This window comes from Cardiocondyla obscurior, linkage group LG11 (assembly GCF_019399895.1).
Source record: "Cardiocondyla obscurior isolate alpha-2009 linkage group LG11, Cobs3.1, whole genome shotgun sequence".
Lineage (NCBI taxonomy): Eukaryota > Metazoa > Arthropoda > Insecta > Hymenoptera > Formicidae > Cardiocondyla > Cardiocondyla obscurior.
This window is the reverse complement of record NC_091874.1, coordinates 79341-98071: the sequence shown is the minus strand read 5'-3', so window position 1 is coordinate 98071 and position 18731 is coordinate 79341. Positions and strand designations below refer to the sequence as shown.

The window sequence follows — 18731 nt, the reverse complement described above, 5'->3', positions numbered from 1 at the left end:
CCGACTAGCCAAGATTGTCTTTATATTCGAGCAAATGAGCGTTTCGCCGGGTGAGTAGTATGCAAAACTCGAATTCGCGATGGGTGTTTAAAATTAAATTCTCTGAGCGTTAATTCAATAATAACAGCAATTATCATTATCAGTCTCTGGCGAATAATGTCAGAGTTTCGCGTAAACTCTTGCTAACGTAATACAAATGCATTAAAGTTGAGATACATTATACAAAGGAATGATTCAAATTCACTTTGTATATTTTACTATTCAATATATTTCACTGAACATGTCGAGCTTGTAATATTATAAGAAAGTTGCATCGCAAATCGAAATGATTACAAAGAGGTTTAACTATTGTATATTTTAATCTATTTCTCTCAGTAATAATACAAACTAAAGTAAATTGCGTTAGGTTTAAATCACTGGATTTCCCGACGCGACCAGCTCGCAATCTTTCACGTATCGCGAATACGACAACTTTCCGACCACAACAGTCTTTGTATTGCGCGTCGGATGACAGTTAGCCACGTCGGAATGGGGTGAGAAATTAAACGTTTGCTCGACCCAATTTTCGCCGAGCGGAGGTAATTGCGCGGTGGAACGGCCTAGAGAGGGTTGGCCGTGTCAAAAACTTGGCAGAAGAGCCGCGGCCAAAAGAGAAAACAAGCAACTTTTAATTGGAAGCCCGTACGCGCGCCGGATACCGCATGCACGACTGCTCCAAAGATTTCCCGTTAGTTTAGATTCGGCAATTAAGTGCGAAACTCATCCTCCCTCTCCGCTGCTTTCCGCGCCTCGGGACGAACGATTAACTTTCGCCGCTGCGTATAATTTTCTCTAGGCTTCATTGAAGATGCGGTAACACGATTAAAATGCCAGGAGCTATATAGCATTCAAAGCTACTTTTTTCTTTTTTATTCCCTTGATGCGTTTCCGGAGCTGCTGCATTACCGTAATTCACTGGTACTTTAAGTAAATAATCGATACTATTTGAAATTAACTTGAGAAAGTAAATGTATTACGCAGGCATGTTGGAATAATCAAACACATCAAAGGAATTATCGTGCTATCACGTTATTATACAATACGACAACAATATTCTAACGTTATTTCATTAACCGTAATAATCAACCTTGCATTAACCCTTCAAAGGACGATCGCATGTCTATGTAGAACGTCTATCGAGAATCATGTTCGGAATGCATAAGCAGAATGCAATGGCCATGCATGCAAGCTCGAGCATGCGGAGAAGGATCTCGCGCGCTATTCAGAAAGGACGAAACCACCGAAGATATCCTATCGCTAATCAATTTATCCACCCTTTGTCTTATGAAGAAAAAGAAACATGTTTTTAATAGGTACTTGTCCAGAAAATGTGCTTAAAAAATGTGTTTGTTGAAAAATCACCGTCTTTAATAAATTATTAAAAATATCAAATTTATTTCCGGTGCTCGCTTATATATATAAAAAATATATATATAAAAAATATATATATATAAAAAAAAAAAAAAAAGCAAATTTGGACGCGAGCTCAGTCTTTTTCCTAATGTCTTTTCTACGTTACTTAGCCGTAAACAGATTACATCAAGATGTACACGGCGATATGTATTACTGATTGACCTAACTTGACAGAGCCGGAGGGATCCCTTTTGTTTCCGCGAGCGCTTCGTCTACGAGTCACGCTTTACACGCCTGTCAATTCGCCGTTCGTAAATTTGCAAACAAGGATTATGGACTTTATCACGAGTTAATATCCCCGCGCCGCTCGCTGCGGTACCACACACATAGATCGCAGATATGGCAGAATTACATTCTGACTTTATTAATCGCGATTGATCCGTTTGCGATTGTTTCAGTCGAAGCTCTCTTCGAGTAATCCCGTGATTGCCACGAAGAATAATTTAATTAAAATTGAATCTTTCGTCTATCTTATTTCTTTTGCTTACAATCGTTATATTAATCAATCATATTCGCTATTTAAAATTTATTTCTGCATGAATTATAATTCATAAAAAATAAATACGAGCCAAAAAAGTCGGATATTTAAATGTTTTTTTCTCCGCGTACTTGTTTATACTGTTCTGTACTGACCGTACGCAACGCTCGCTCGACTGCCGAATTCTTCGGGCAATCTGGTTCTTGCCGCCCGCGGTAGTGTGAGTACGCGCGTGTGTTTACATCTGGCCGGCACCTTGCGCTCGAAATTCGCAAGGCGAAGGACGCGCGGGTGGCGGGCGGCGAGAAACCGGTTTGCCCGACGGATTCGGCAGTCGAACGTCGCGTAAAGATCAACGACCTGCAGGTCCTCGCGTTCCAAGTTCGCAAGGTGGAGGACGCGCGGGCGGCGGGCGGCAAGAACCGGTTTGCCCGGCGAATTCGGCAGTCGAGCGAACGTTGCGTATCATCAGCTCAACAACAGTAAACAAAGTACGCGGCGAAAAACGTTCAGATATCTATTTATATACACGGTCCGCGCTGAACAGTGACAGACGACCGATACTAGACAGATTTCGTTTTATTCTTTTTCTGATATTACGCGGATAATTATAAAATCAGTGCCTTTCCCTTGTGAGTACGATATCTTTGAAAGTGTCTATCGCGAAGCGACAATACATTTTTTCTAACACAGACGATTTCCGCACAATACCGCCTGCGGAGAGTCTCTCTTTAATTTCCCTCCGATCTTTTATTCATTTAAAATGTTCCAATTAAAGTCAAATGTGCATAAAAAAAATTAGCGGGGCAAAGTGAGCAAAGAACTCATAATTATATAACGATTCATAAAAAGTGGTATTACCGCATAGTAGAGTCGTGTTCGCGGATAATTTCATTTGATTCATGCCACTCAAAGTACTTTTTACGTACCCCCATTTAATGAGCCTTATCAAAGCGAGCCTCGTCTAGATTCCTTCGAACGAGCTCTATGCTGCTCGGAAAAAAAGCTGCTTAAAAGGATGAACGAAGATTGCCCTAATTGATAGCATGATAGGTCAAAAATGCGCGCCCGTTAACAGATACACGATCCATCATTTTGATATGTATGGCGTTCTATTAAAAACTTTTTATAATCGAATAACGTTGCGAGTTTCGTACGAGTCTTACGCGTGCAAATCCATTAATTCGTTCCGCAAAACCCTTTACTGCGTTTTACAGTAAGTAGTATAAACCGATTAAAAAATGTTTATCTGACCCTTGTTATCGGGTATAACGACAAGAGGTAACAGCAATGATCGCCTGAATAGCGTAATCTAGTGTAACAGTCAGCTGAAAAATTCATTCAACCGTCTGTTTTTTTTTTTTTTTTTCCTTTTTTTTTCGTTGTTGTTTTCCGATCCACTCACGCTCGGCCAACGAGAGAGAGAGAGAGAGAGAGAGAGAGTGCGAGAACAAGAGTGGCAAATGCGGGGGCCTCTCTCGGAAACAATGGACAGAGCAACGAGCACTCGGAAATGGCCCACTTAATCGGCCCCTCTCTAACAATATATCGATACTCCGCTCCGATGGGGCGTTGCTTTTGTTGCCGAGGACAACGCGGCTACCCGATATAATTGAGCCACAAGGGCTGGTTTCCTCTTATTGCTGACAGTAGTGACTGTACTTACGACTGTATGTTCTCGTATCGCAAGACATTGTATTTAGCTTATCGGACTAGATCCACTATCGTAGGTACTATCGTCCACTTTTGCAACAAGAGAAAACTTGCTCGTTTTGCTATAATTTTATGCCAACATAAATTCTATTCACTCGTGCTTCGTTGTGTTTTTCTCAATTTTGGTATTTTCAACTAATAAACTTTAAATATACGCTCATACATTTTTCCCACCCGTACAATTAAATAAATTAAAAAATTCTTATCGCCGTTAAAAATTACCTAAAATAGTTTTAGCTATTGTATTTTAATTCTTGTGATTTTTCGATATTTAATTCTAGTCATCTTGTTTCGAGATTCATTGGCCAAGCAGGAAACGAAATCGGCGAATACGTTGCACCTCGTCTTTGCGCACGGTGCAGCGAATATGTATTACCGACATTTGATTTGTTCGCACGAAATTCCTCGTACATTCATATGCACTTTCGCGGAAATATCTGCTATCGTTTTCCGCGACGGTCGATCCAGCTTTCTGTGAACATTCGCGTGCAATTTCGCGAGGAATTCTTGACGCGCAACGTGACCGACTACAGACCAGCACCAAACATAAGCACTGTCTATCCGAAGAAATAGCGCGAATTCCGGCCATAAAGAAATAAACGGAAATATTCTAGGGTCAAAAGCGGCATTTCCAAGCGTATGTGGCGTTCTATGTCAAAACGTGACATGTATTCTCGAACTCTAATCAAACGTTTATCCAACTCAGCAATTTTCGATTTAAAGCGAACGCAATCTTCTTTCTATATTTTCCAGTACTTTATCTATTGTGTTTGAAAATATGTTGAGATATGTTTTTTTCTATTTTAATTAGATATACCTACATATCTTACTAAACATATTTATGTGTAAAATGTAGTGATATTGCGAAATAATTATTTAAACGTTGTAAAACAGTAAAAGAGAAAAAAAAAAAAAAATTAATGAGTAGTAAGTAGCAATGTTATTAAAAAATTTTTGTACCGATTGAATTTGACAATCTAGACGCGCTGTTAAGAGCTTTGAGAGAAAATACACCACAATTAAATGCAATCAAACTAATTTATCCGTTTACGTTTGTACGGTAACGATCGATTCACCAGTCTCTGCCTTATTACACGAAAACGCTAGTGAAATCACTCTTAACAGCTTACAGACTTGAACTGTTAGACTCTCAGGAGAGAATTTACTTCTGTAAATTAAACAAGATTTTCTGTAAATTGGACGCGGTCCCGCAGGTAGCGAACTTGCATTTCTGCTTCAACTATCAATACATATGTTATTGTCTTTAATGCTCGCGATCGCGTTGTGTTTACGACCGTCTTTCTCACACAGTCGTATCTGTATCGACAGGTCATAGTTTCCGAACGATAAACTTTCCCGACTGTTCCTTGAGCAATTAACTAGTATTGTCTCCATAGTACAATGGACGAAAAGAGACTTATTAATTCTAAATTTCGTCACATGTTCGTTTGCGAATATTGCAACAAATTCCGGAAAAAAAATTCCAAATTAACATTCCCCAAAACTGACCCTACTTGTTTCTTCGCTATGAAAACGAGTTACGAAAAATATAATTTAATTTTTTACCCCATTATTATAACTCCACAAAACGCGACGAATGTTATAGTGTTTAATGCAAAATTAAAGTCGTAAAAATATTATGAACAAAATGCGTTTTAAATGTTTTGCCATAATAGAGTCTCTTCGTACCAAATAGTAACAATATTTGAAGTTGCAGGTAGTATTTCATGAGATAACTGACAGGCCGTGACAACATGCAATCGATCTTTGTATCAACATTGTATATGGCACTCGGAACCTTTTTTTTTTTTTTTTTACCTCTTTATTATGTCCCAGTTATTTGAAATATTTCGAATTTATAAAACAATAATTTTACTAAAATATAAAAGCGTATAATTTTCTTTTTTAAAAACTATTTTTTATGAATATACATATACGTATACATTTATAAATAAATTAACATTTCGTTAATTCTTGCAATTTAAATACAAGGAAACGGAAAAGTATATTAAATTTATAATATCGTTCGCGAGGTACATGTTAGTTTATAAATCTATTTAAAAGCCATATGAAAGCTAATATTTTTTTTCCCCGTCGACTGGGATTGAGATTCCACCGGATCGATCGATGTGTGCCATTTAGCGTGTCTCATTGTCCCTTTGAAAGCTCGTAGCTGCACCGTTAGATTGGGGTGTTACGGTTGCACCTGCAGCGTCTCGTATGTACCGTCACGCCGGTCAATCGTTTGTCTCATCAGGCGGGAATGCTCCGACGACGTCGCTTGTTAACAACGACGTCGTCTTTCGCAAACGAACACGCGTACCCTGACCCTCGATAGACGTATCATATATTAAACAGTATATACCGCTTGATGTACATAACGTCCGTATATACCTACATTCCCGCAATCGACCGTGCGAGCTCGCCTATCGGCGCCGCTCCGCGCCGCTTCGCTTCAGAGAGATTGCTCTTGATGCACGGAGCGTCTGTGAGCGTCTATCATATCAACATACATTAAACGTATGTGCATCTCTAAATGTATAAATTAGAACAGATAACCGTAGATAGAATTACAGGATATGTATCTAATTTCGTTTGGAATTCCATGCCGACGTTGCGCAAAATGGATTTAAAGTTAAAAAAGATAATGAAAAATTGAGCTTAATTTTTACGTCCTTAAGCAATCTTAATATTTTATTTTTAAATAAATTTTCTTTCAATTTTACATTCGAGGCAACGTTTCGTAACGAAAACGATCGAAACGGGCCGTGCATGTACGTGCATAATATCAAGCGATCATAAATCTGCAAAATCATGAGCGCACGATCAAACAGAGTTTGCCCACGAATGCCATCCCGATGTAGAACAATTCTCACGTGAAATCACATGTCAACAAATATTGTTTAACTTGTATCGCGGAATCGTTGACTTGTATACAAACCGAATCGCGCGTGTCCAGTCCCAAGTCGCTCTGTCAATTACACCTGTTGCAACGCGTCTATTTGCATGTTACCCTATTCAACTGAGAAGTCCACAATCTCTCCGATTAGTGCATTCGTAAATCCCTGACAATCATTCAGCGTTGCGCGAATTACGTCGGATGTCCCTCTTCGAGCAAATAACTCGAACGAGTACAAATTGCCCTCATGTACAATATAAAGCTTTAACGCACGTTTGCGAGAAAACGCGCCGCTTGTCTTAGTTAGTCTCAATAATTCCGGCTCGCGATAAACTGTCCCATAGGTATGCTTGAATCAATTTACGCATCTAGTGCTCAAATAAAAACGACCCTTAGATGAAATTAATAAAACGCTGGCAGAGTATAATAATTTTACGACTAAAGCAAACAATTCTAAAAGCACGTCCTACGAAGATAATAATAATAAATTTCTTCTAGTTTAATTTTTTTTTTTTTTTTTTTATTGGCTTAAATACCTACAAATTTATTATAATAATGAGAATCTCTCGACTTTAATGGGATCAAGTTTTTTTTTTTTTTTTTTTTTTTTTTTTTTTGTATAACGTGTACCACGCACATGCGTTCATATGCGTATACGACAAACTTACAAACGGGGTAAAATCGAATGAATGGACCATTGTAATGCCGCGTTTTAATAGCTCCCCGAGCGTCGGAATGATGTAATGTCGAAGAATGGGTGAGGGGGAAATCTCTTGAACAATAATTCTCGCAATCTCGTAATTATTCCTGAAGCCTATTATATTCCGGCGCACCGGGTCGAAGCCTAACCGAGTTAAACGGCAAGCATAAGGGAGCGCATACTCAGGATGGAAATTACAGAGCGAAACGCGTACTTTACAACGAGCATTTACCTCGAAGAGCTCTCTTCCCGCGGTTTTACATGGGAACCATACAAAGCTAGCTACCAGGGAATTAATTTTGTACAATTAATCGACAAAGTGTTTAATTTCCCGATCTTCTGAGACTTTTAAAATCGAATTTTTACAACAACTAAAGCGATCAATTACATTTTTTTTTTTTTTTTCTGCAATAACAAAACTCCATAAACCTTTTATGGAGACTAAATATAATTTTATCTGAGAAGGAAACACGTGTGCTTTGTTAAGCCAAATGTAAAATAATTTTCATATGCTGTTGAAAATTTTCTATTCAAAGTTTAAGACAACATTGATTACCTTATGGTAATAAAATATGTTTTACTTATTACATAATTCTAATTATGATGGTTATAGAAAAGTTAGTAACACGTGTTTACAAAATTTTCGAAACAATAACAATTAAATGATAATTAAAATGCAGACTCGAGTGCAATACTTAATTAGCTCGTTAGCTTTTAAATTGCTGTTTTATTACAGTTGGCATAAAATTTCCATGCTGTAATCACGTGAATATTGCCCGAATATTACGTACGTCAATCGTATCGGGAATTTAATCTTCGCCGTTTTACGAAACCACTTATAATTCTCGCGAATTATTACGATAAGCACGCTCGCTCGCCCAGCGTGGCACAAACTTCCGACGTCGCGTTTATTACAACCGCTGCCGCCAAAATGTATCTCGATCGTAAATTCGATATCCGAAGAATAATATTTTTCACTTCTTATCGCAATATCGCTAGCACTAATACGCCGGCCAGCGTTGACGACTGATATTTTCTCGGTGCATGGCGCGAGATGAAACCTCTCTCGCACGTTTCGAATCCCCATCGCGTTCGCAACCGCTAAATTTTCCGGTGAGATTTACCGTGCAGCATGTACCGGAAAGTGTCGCGGACCAGTGGCGCGTTTTGCGGCAAAAATATTTGCCACGGCTTTTTCAATGTTTTCCATTCGTATACATATACGCGCGCGACGCGAGTGTCCAGATGAATGAACACGCAAAAGTGGACATACGTATACAGATATGTGTACATACATACATATGTGTCTTATCCCGTAATGTCTCTCGCTGCCGGCTTTATCTCCATTGTTTTTCAGGCGAATAAACGCGAACGTTCGCATCTATTGCTTCCCGCCCATACCTTCGTCGTCACGTCAAGATAGTAAAAGTCTCGTTAACTACGATGGGATCCCGATACTCGGGAGTAACCGGACGCTGCGGGCTTTTCGATTTTGTAAACGTGTCACGGTAGACCCGTTCTCTTCCTAGTCACAATACCTAGCCGAGCATCATTATCCTATCGAAAATCAATTAATGTCACGACGGAAAATCCTAAAAACAGTTTATACTGCAAATGAGAACGGAAATCTTCACAGCGGCATAGTTAAGGATCGAAATAAAACAATCATTTTGAAAATCACGAGACTTGAAATAACCGATACGTTGAATGCAATAACCAACGGCGATAGCATTGTTATTCCGTTGCCATTTATACATGCGTGAGAAATGTTTTTTGAAAATTGATTGCTCCAATTTTGCGAGCCAAATCCCCGCGTTGTAAAATATAAATTAATCTCTAATTAGGTCAGCCAATCGGTGAACCCTCATGTAAAGTAGTTCTTTCTATAGCTACAAGAGTAAAACCTACGTATGTGAAAATATACTTGTAACTTTGCCGCGCGTGATTATGCATTATTTCTTTCATCTCCTGCATCGTTAAATTTTCTCTTCTAAAGAAATTATAAACACGGGTAATTTCTGTTGTATCCCGCAAAGCGGAGAAATTATTCGTAAAATTTTTCTCTTTATTGAAAATTCGACATTCCCGCTAATTAAGAATGCTTTGTTAAGCTTCAGTATTCATTAGTCCCCACAACGTGCAGATACATTTTTAATGAAAATAACAATATACTCATGAAAAATATATTACAGATAAAACGAGATAATTATATTTCGCATTATTAACCATATAATTTTAAATAAGTGATATTGTGGAATTACGGGGATTTTGTTTAAAATTACATAATGACGTACGTTTTAACAAGCTCGCAACAGATAACAATTCTGATAATTCTTTTTTTTCTCTCGTCTTAAATTTTCGGTTTGCTGACGCAATTTATACTTTGAATTATAAAATTACGTAACTATCAAGCATCATTATACCTATACAATTATTCCGTGCATTAAAAACAGTATTTAAAAAAAATTTAAAGCAGTAAAAGCTATTTTATAATTTTTTTTTCTCGTCAATATAACATCCACAGTTATTCGTAATATTGTTAACTCAAAAAAAAAAGCTAAATTTTCGATTCTCTCATACCATATTTTCTAATGGCGAGAACAGAGCGTAAATCTTTCATTAGTAGCCACGAAAAAAATGTCGCAAAAGCTATCCGCTTTCACGGCAAACTTAGTATCGCGCGTTCCACGGACTATTTGCTATGCCAGCCAGAAAATTGGAGAAGTTTCTACATACCACCGGATTTCCTTACGGATTTCGGGCGCGCGTGTACCGATTTCCGAAATATTCATACATATTGGCACCGACTGTCGCGAAATTTATACGCAGCACATCGGCCGCATGTAATGCTCGCGAATTTCTCGAGTGCATCCGCGCGTCAGAGCGCACATGATCACGCACCATATTTTGCGTTTTATAGTACACACATGTGCAGCTAATCGTAAAAGGCGATAGAAATGTTTGACATGACTTCCACGAATAAAAAATAGGCAAAACTTGTTGAGATATATTCATTGGAATGTCTTATTAATACTTTGATAAATATTTTTTAATTTCCTCTTTTTCTCTCTCTTTCTCTCTCTCTCTCTCTCTTTAAATCGACGATCTTTTCAATAATAATCGGTTTTTTTTTTTTTCTGTGTAATATAAACGTAGCGATCGTTTATCTGTTAAAACACAAGCGCGAATAATGAGCAGGTAGGCTGAAACAACAGTGTCGGATAGCATTCGAAACACTGGCTAATTTGGGCCGGAGAATCAAGTGCTCGTCGAATCTGCGGTAACAAGACAAACGAGCGCGCACGAGAGTAGGTTCCAATCATCGAGTGAATGTCAGATTCGCGATGCCTACCGTCGAAACTAAATCCAGACGGACTGCGGGATGAAGCGATACAGCCTTCTATGTACCGCACGATTTCCTTTTGAACAGACAAATGGAACGTGCTCTTGTCGATCGAACGCGAAACAGTGGCAAATTAATTACTACAGTGCGACGTATAAAAAGATTTCAAAGCAGATTATGTTGCGGATTACATTGTACCCTCATCGTGGCTTTTAATTCAAATAATAGATTTTTGTGTATTAAATATTCACTTTTGTATAAAATTTATTTTTTATTAAAAATTTTTCCAAAGTCACCAGCAATTTATTGTAATGTCAAAAGAGGAAAAAAAAAAAAATTGCCGACAACCTTTGATTATTTACGTTAAATCATAAAAATGAATTGACTCAAGAAGAAATCGTGCACATGCAAAAAATACAGATATATCGTTCGTGCATTTATTTCTCTGTCACAATTATGTCAATTGATGTCGAGAATACTCTACGCTTAAACCGAATAGACTCCACGAGGTTTGGTTAAAGCTGCGAGAAGTGCACTCGAATGTAAAGCGGTGGAATAACGAACATAAACCAGCGGCGTGACACATTGCAAACCGATAATGTACGATGTGCTGCTGTGTTCACGTTGCCTATTAATTTGCTGTTAATGACGCTCGAACGTGAGAAACTAGCCTCGCTCTGCGCGAACGATTCTGCTGAAGCGCGATCAGATCGCGTTCTGCACGAGCTTTTCGATAACTATATTGTTCGACCCAGATAGAATAGTTTAATTTCAACCTTACTTCGAAAGAGCGAAAAGCAAGTGAAACAATGTACCATAATTTTACAACCCTATGCTTCTCTATCAAGGCAGCATTGTTCTTAATTCGCGCAATTTTCGAAATAAAATTGAAAATAGACGAAACGACCGAATCGAGGAACTTGAAAGTTCACCCATCAAGAAGACGTATACACATTCACGCGAGACATGGCGAAATAAATAAAACGGGGAGAAAAGTACCCTCGGGGCCACAAAGCCGAATGTAGGCGACGGTCGAGAGCCAATAAATTTCTCGCGATTGGAAACCATTCTTTCGAGGGGACATTAATTAAATGGCGCGCCGATGTTATCGCGCGGTGCGGCACGGCGCGTTCACACGTGCAAAGAAAAGCCGTGATTAATAGAGGTCTCGTCCGCGCCGAAGAAAGATTATTTTCTTTCCGGCCCAACGCGCGCCGCGCTAAAGATTTTATGAATAGGGGCACCGCTTCTTTCCCGTTGCAATAGATACTTTTCTCGCGCCCATTTGAAATCAAATGCAAAGAAAGAAATAAAAAGTAATAAGTAGGAGATAACGCAAATAGATAAGTAATTAAAATAAGAAATCCAAATATTGCGAGAATTTCTCAAACGAATACTTGACGATATCGCGCGAGTGTTAAACGTTTTCTTAAGCGGTATGCCTGCACGTGTGATTTTGTGCGCTTGTGGGGTATTAACGGGGTGACCGGCGCATGAGCCGACGTTGAATAAATCATAGATATTTTATAACTCCTATTAATACGATCCTATATGGTCTACGTAACGATTAATCGCGTGGAAAGCCACATAATAGCTATTGGCTTTTACTCATTGCTACCTGATTAATAATGTCTGTCTATTTAAGTAGGTCAGCAGAAAAAGAACAAACTATTCAAATTCTGGGTACATTTATGTTAAAGATTTGACTATAAATATTAGAGATATATATATATATATATATATATATATATATATATATATATATAGTACAACGCGATATTAATATCAGTTTAATATCACAATTTTTTATTGGATCGAGAAAAACAAGGTAGGTACCTATATTATATGATCGAATAATTAAGTTTTACGCAAAACACGTCGAATTAATTCTTTCACGATAGATAAAAATGGGAAAAATACATTTTACGCAGATGAATCAAAACATTTTCGGCAGGATAATCTTGAAAATAAAATCTACGATCTTTTTAACGAGCAGTCAGGGTATATAGAAGGTGACACGCATGGGGACTTAATAATTGCGTTCTCTCTGGTCGAACGCGAACGTCCGGTTCTTGTTACGACATACGTTTTACCCGGTTATGTGACTGCCCTGGAAATTTATGGCCACTAAAACGCCTCACCGCTGGCGAACGCCTTTCGTTATTCCGCGAGTATCTTTAATTAAACGAGCGTCCACGCAGTTCTTCGCAACGCGTTATAAAGCCGCGCAATCGTACGAAGCTCTCGCTCATCCGTAAAATCATGAGTGGGTTATAACCTCACTCAACATGACTAACTAACAAAATCTATCTCCCCGATCAAAATTATTTCGCAGTAGCAATTAAATTTATTTTCTACCAAGTTAATTTTCGGACAGTTTCAATATGCCTCACTTCGAAGATACGTATCATATTTTTACATACGAATTACATACTAAATCTTTATAAATTCAGCTGAATAATTTTACACATAACTCTGGAAATATGTATACTTTTCAACGAATATTTTTCCAAGAGAATGTCATATCGCGGGATATGATCGTAATCAAAATTCAAGCTTGTTTGACAAATTACAATGCAAAAATATTTAAAGGGGAATTTTTCAAGGAAACTAGCAACTTGAAATTTATATCAAATCTCACACTGATCTATGCGCATAGTTCAGGTTTTTTAAAATTATTATTCGAAACTAAGTATTTACAAAAGAATTAAAAAAAAAAAAACTTTTTTTTTATTGATACAAACTCAAACATTGTCATCTGTATTCACGGAACATAAGGAGAGGTTAATAACGTTGTCGTCGTACCGATAACCTACGTGCGAGAGAGCATAATGTTACAGAACGCTATTATTTATTACTGACATCATTAACCTTTGCCTCATTAATATAATGCGATAAAGCAACTTATATTTTCCCACGTGCAAGCCGATAAGCACAAACATTTCCCTGTAATTTGTATATTAATCACGCGCGCAAACCTGGCAATTAATAAAAGTGTTGAAAAACTAATTACGCTGAACAATTCAACGGACAATATCGAGAAACGTACGTCAAGACGACGGTCAATATCGGCGCGCCGAGAAAAGTACCCCGAGAAACGTCCGCTCGATCTTTTATTCATGTCACGTCAACCAGAGCCTCGCTCCGTGGCTCTTCCTGTCTTCCCGTGTCCAAACTGCATCCGGCTGTTACGCGTCCACGACGGACGTGTCATTTTGCGCGATAACGCGCGCGTGTGTTACGACACGCGTGACACGTGAACGGCCGCTGCCCCGCGGCCGCGGCCGCGGCCACCCTCCACCCCACCGTCACGTATTCGATGAGAGTGCACTCTCTCCGCGGGACGTGTACGTCCTTTACAAATACGGAAGTATTGCTCATCAATTCTTATATCAACGAACGAAAAAAAAAGAATGTTAGTTAAGAAATAGGCACGTAAAATTTAATTAATCCTTTCTATGTAAAAAAAATATTTATATATATATATATATATATATATATATATATATATTTAATTGTTCCCGCTTTTCCGATATATTAAATTGAGTTTGAGTCACTTTGCGCCACGAAAATAAATGTCAGCTATCGAAAAGTTATAATTTAACAGTTCTATATGGCGAGATTATTGGGATTCTTGAATAATATCTATTTCAAAAAATGCAATGTATATCAAGTTTGAACTTTTAGTACAGTAACATGATAGTTGCAAATTTGGGCAGCCCGTGAATACGTGAGATCGATGAACAATCAGTGAAAGAAGAGAAGATAACGAGCTATTCATCTGTCATTACGTTCACAATCCAAATCAGAGATATATCATAAATTAATTCTACAACCTATTCGCCTGCGTTTTGTTTGCATCACGCATTTATTGTTTTTTTTTTTTTTTTTTTTCCGTCGATGCATGTAATGCATACGCTATGCGCAAAGTGTTTCCAGTACATCGCTGATTTGCGTTACAAAGGCAAGTTTTTAATCACGCACACACGAGTAAGCGACACCTAAAAAAAATGTATGAATTTCGTTCTACCGACAAAATAACAATCCTTGAATTCAGATACGAATATAATTTGTAACATAATAGTTTTTTTAAATCAAATACAAAATAAACAACGCGAGTTTTTTTTTTTTGCTACTCTGTTGTTAGAAATAGAATGAGATTGCGCTTTATTCGAATGAAAACATTTTAACACATTCTTCATTAAAAATAAATCTCGATTAAGAAGTGTCTGAAATTTATCTTTAAAATTAGAATCGTAAAAGAAATGGGACTAATAATATTTCATATTTATTTCAACATCGCGATTATTTTTAATCGTTCTTTATTTTAACTCTCAAATTGCTTAAATATTCAGCCAAATTTAATTTACGTTAAAAGGCAAAGAGGAACTAACGCAATCGTCGTAAGTGCCACGTTCATATTTAATAAAGGTTTCAAAAAACCATCAAAAAAACGCAATCGTCGCAAATTGACGATGGAAAAGGCGATGAAAAAAGAGAGAGAGAGAGAGAGAGAGAGAGAGAGAGAGAGAGAGAGAGAGAGAGAAAGCAGAAGTACGAATAAGTGACAAGGCAATAAATTATAATGATGATCACACCGACGAATATCGAAAGCGAATTTTAATGAGAGATCATAATAAAGTGTCCTTTATTATGCACGCAAGTAAAATATCCTCAAAACTACGTAACGATATACCTCCCGCTTCCACGCGCAAATTTTTCCACGCCGACGACAATAGGCGCGAATGTGTCACCGCCACTCGTTATCCGCGAATTATTTATTCTACGCCCGTCAATATTGAATTTGCCCCTATTATTGAAACATCCCGTCGGTAATTCGCTTGAACGCGCGCGCCGCTCGTAATCGCCGAATCCGCTTAATTTTATCAGAATTGGCAAATTGAGCACAGCCGGAAACCGCGCATCTCCGAAAAAACGGTATCGTTAATTCCTTTCGTGATTTAAATACGCGCGCCCTTCAAAAAACGTACAAAATGCCTTAAAAAGTATTCATTCACAATTACACCATTTTACAAAAGTTAAAACGTAACGCGAAGAAAAGATGGAATATATGTATATTAATATACTATATAAACCGTATCAAAAAATTCTATAGTTATTTCATTACATCGGCAAACGAATAACAGGAATATTTAATATTTACGAATGGTAATATTTTATATCTGGCCATAATTTATTTGCATTAATCTATATAAATGCAATTTGCATTTTCCATTTCATAATCACTATATGTATATGACAATTATTAATAATTTATTTATTCAAAGTATATTAAATCTCTACTTATTAAGAAATATTTAATTTCCCATTTATTAATTTTATTTTTCAATAAACAAAAACGCTTTTACGTGGATATAATGCAGGACCTATAGTATCGATTAGCATCGGTAATATACCTCGAACTCGGTCATCATCATCTAATAAACAGCCCCGAATACATAATAATCTAACGCACGATGTTCACTAAATATCTTCAAAGTTGCAACGCCCACCAATTCCCCGTTCCTCAATATCAGACGAAACTTTGGTCATTATTTCCAGGATTTGTGCCACGAAATATAAACATTAAATGTAAAGCCGCTCATCATCGTGCAACGTCGACCGCATGACAATGGATATACATCCCCAGCTCTGATGTAAAATGCGAAAAAAAGTTGACGAGAGTGAAGAAATTGCGCCGCGAGAGACATAGATTAAAAATTATATGTTTCTGTACCAAACTCACGAACATCTCCCTAGAAAGATTTCATTTTTCTTCGCAAGAGAAAGTAATTGAATTTAATTTTTAAGAGAATTCAAAGCCGGTTTCTTTTTAGCAACAATGATTGTAAGATGAATAACCGTGAATGTAAAGATAGTATATGTGCAATCGAAAAGATTCTTTTATATAAAGTACAATGAAGAATGCGATATCTTATTGTACGATACAAAAAGCACCTAACGATTCAAATATTGAATAAAATATCTGCAGTAAATATAAATTCGTAAGAGAGGGATTTTTCTCTTTTTATATATATATATATATATATATTTCTCTCTCTCTCTCTCTCTCTCTCTCTCTCTCTCTCTCTCTCTCTCTTACTGATACATGAGAGTATCTTGAGATTCTGCGGAAGATCTATTTCTATCTTGGTGACATTTTCCATAAATAACCGTCGATGTCTATCTTTGAAGTCAACAGAGCGAGGCTCACGCAATATATTTCTAGCAAAGTATCACGCCGGATATTTCAGAAGATCTGTCAAGCAGATACTTCTGTTCCTATTGCTTGCGAGAACGTCGCGGGGTTGAAAATTTAATCGAGTGCCGCGGCAAAGTAATACATACGGATCTGGGTCGTTTCGCCAAAGGCGGTCGCGCGCTTTGCCGGCTTGCAAATAAATAATGCAAAAAGGTCGCGGACATCTCTGGAATTTTTATTTTATTTATCTTATTTTGAATGTAATTCGCAGTTGTATTTTTTTTTCCCCCCTCCGGTAAAAAACGGAATTATACGACTGAAGATCGGTGAGAATGCGAGATACGATGTTTTATAAATATGATAATCGAGTGACTGTAAAATCTAGGGTGGGAGCTTGTAACTTTGCGCATAATATAATATATTAGAATAAATAATAATGCATACATGCAGAACAATGAACGTTATTATAGTAAATTTCCATTTTATGAATTCTCTACACGGTATGTATACCGTCTACCTACGTACATCATTTATACTTACGTCAGATTTCTTTTATACCGTACCTATCATATCTTTTACGCACTTAATATGATTTATTCCGAAATTCTTAATATGGAACAGTAATATTGAACTAACAAATAAAATTTATATTTCAGGTAACCTGGATTAGACGAAAAGACAGACAACTGCTCACGTTAGGCAGAGATACACATTCTATAGACACACGGTTCGTTGTCGCAAATAATCGCAATGGTCCTGGTTGGAATTTACTGATTAAGAACGTCAAGCAAGAAGACGCGGGTCTCTACGAATGTCAGGTAATATGCAACCGCAAGAAAATGTAGTGCTTTCAAATAAATAGAGTAATATATTGCAATTGTTGTAGTCTACTTGCAAATTTTGCAAACTTGTTCGCTGCAAATTTTTTAATCTGCAATAAAAGAAGTATCCTTTTTTTCTTTTTTTTTCTTTTTCTGCAATAATATCCAATTTGAAAAGTCATCAAGAGTTATTTGGACAAGTACCGACCGATTCTTAACAAACAAAATTTTTCTTCTCTCTCCGTAGCGGAGTTCTTCAACCATAAAAAATAACAAGCAGGAAAATTGGCGAGCTCACATTGCACCAATCTGTACTGCTGACCGCATAAATCAAGTGATTGGCGTTCACTTTCTTAATAATGAAAACTTATCGCGGTCAGACAATACTAATACAATCAATTTATCAATCCTATCTAATAATACCAACTTTCTCATCTATTAAGCATTTTTCAAAATAAAAAAAAAACCTAATATTTTACGCGTTGTTCACTGTGATAATAGAGATCTTGATATTTAAAGAACAACGTATTTTATTAATTCAGTCTTCCGATGTTCTAATAAAACAGATTCAAACGGCACCGATGCAACAACAATTTGTGCAACTAAATATCACAGAGGCGTATTCGGTGATACCGGGTGGACCGGATCTCCACGTGAAACAAGGATCTAGCCTGCGCTTAGAATGCCAGCTAATGGCAGCCGCAGAATCGCCTAGCTACGTGTTCTGGTATCGCGAAGCGCGCATGATAAATTATGACAACGAGCCCGGTGTCAAATTCGAGCTTAGAAAAAACGGCTCTATACTCATCGTGGAAAAAGTGAACCTCTCACATGGCGCGAATTACACGTGTTCGCCGAGCAATGCCAAGCCGGCTCACATCATGATACATGTAATCGAAGGTAAGCAATTATTCAATCTCGTCATATTAATTTTTTTTTGGTACGTAAATAATTTTTTTAATAAAGTAACTAATCAGTGAATATAAATATTTAATGTCTTAAAAGGCTTAGAACATTGTGATTTAATATTTAGTATTAGTCACATAAAAAAAGGAAAAAAATAATTTTTTCTTAATAATTACACCAACTAAGTAAATGTACAAGTTGAAACGTAATGAAAATT

The 18731-nt window shown here is 37.2% G+C and overlaps 1 protein-coding gene and 1 long non-coding RNA gene across 2 annotated transcripts in view; one reads left to right on the top strand and one right to left on the bottom strand.

Annotated features, from left to right (window-relative positions):
• Window positions 1-18731, bottom strand: part of LOC139106769 (uncharacterized) — a 149094-nt gene that overhangs the window by 126527 nt on the left and 3836 nt on the right. The window lies entirely within an intron of this gene.
• Window positions 1-18731, top strand: part of LOC139106767 (limbic system-associated membrane protein) — an 80586-nt gene that overhangs the window by 60728 nt on the left and 1127 nt on the right. The window contains exons 4-5 of the mRNA XM_070663730.1: window positions 17444-17605; window positions 18175-18508. Of these exons, the coding sequence (XP_070519831.1) occupies window positions 17444-17605; window positions 18175-18508 (496 nt within the window). The remainder of the gene's footprint in view (window positions 1-17443; window positions 17606-18174; window positions 18509-18731) is intronic.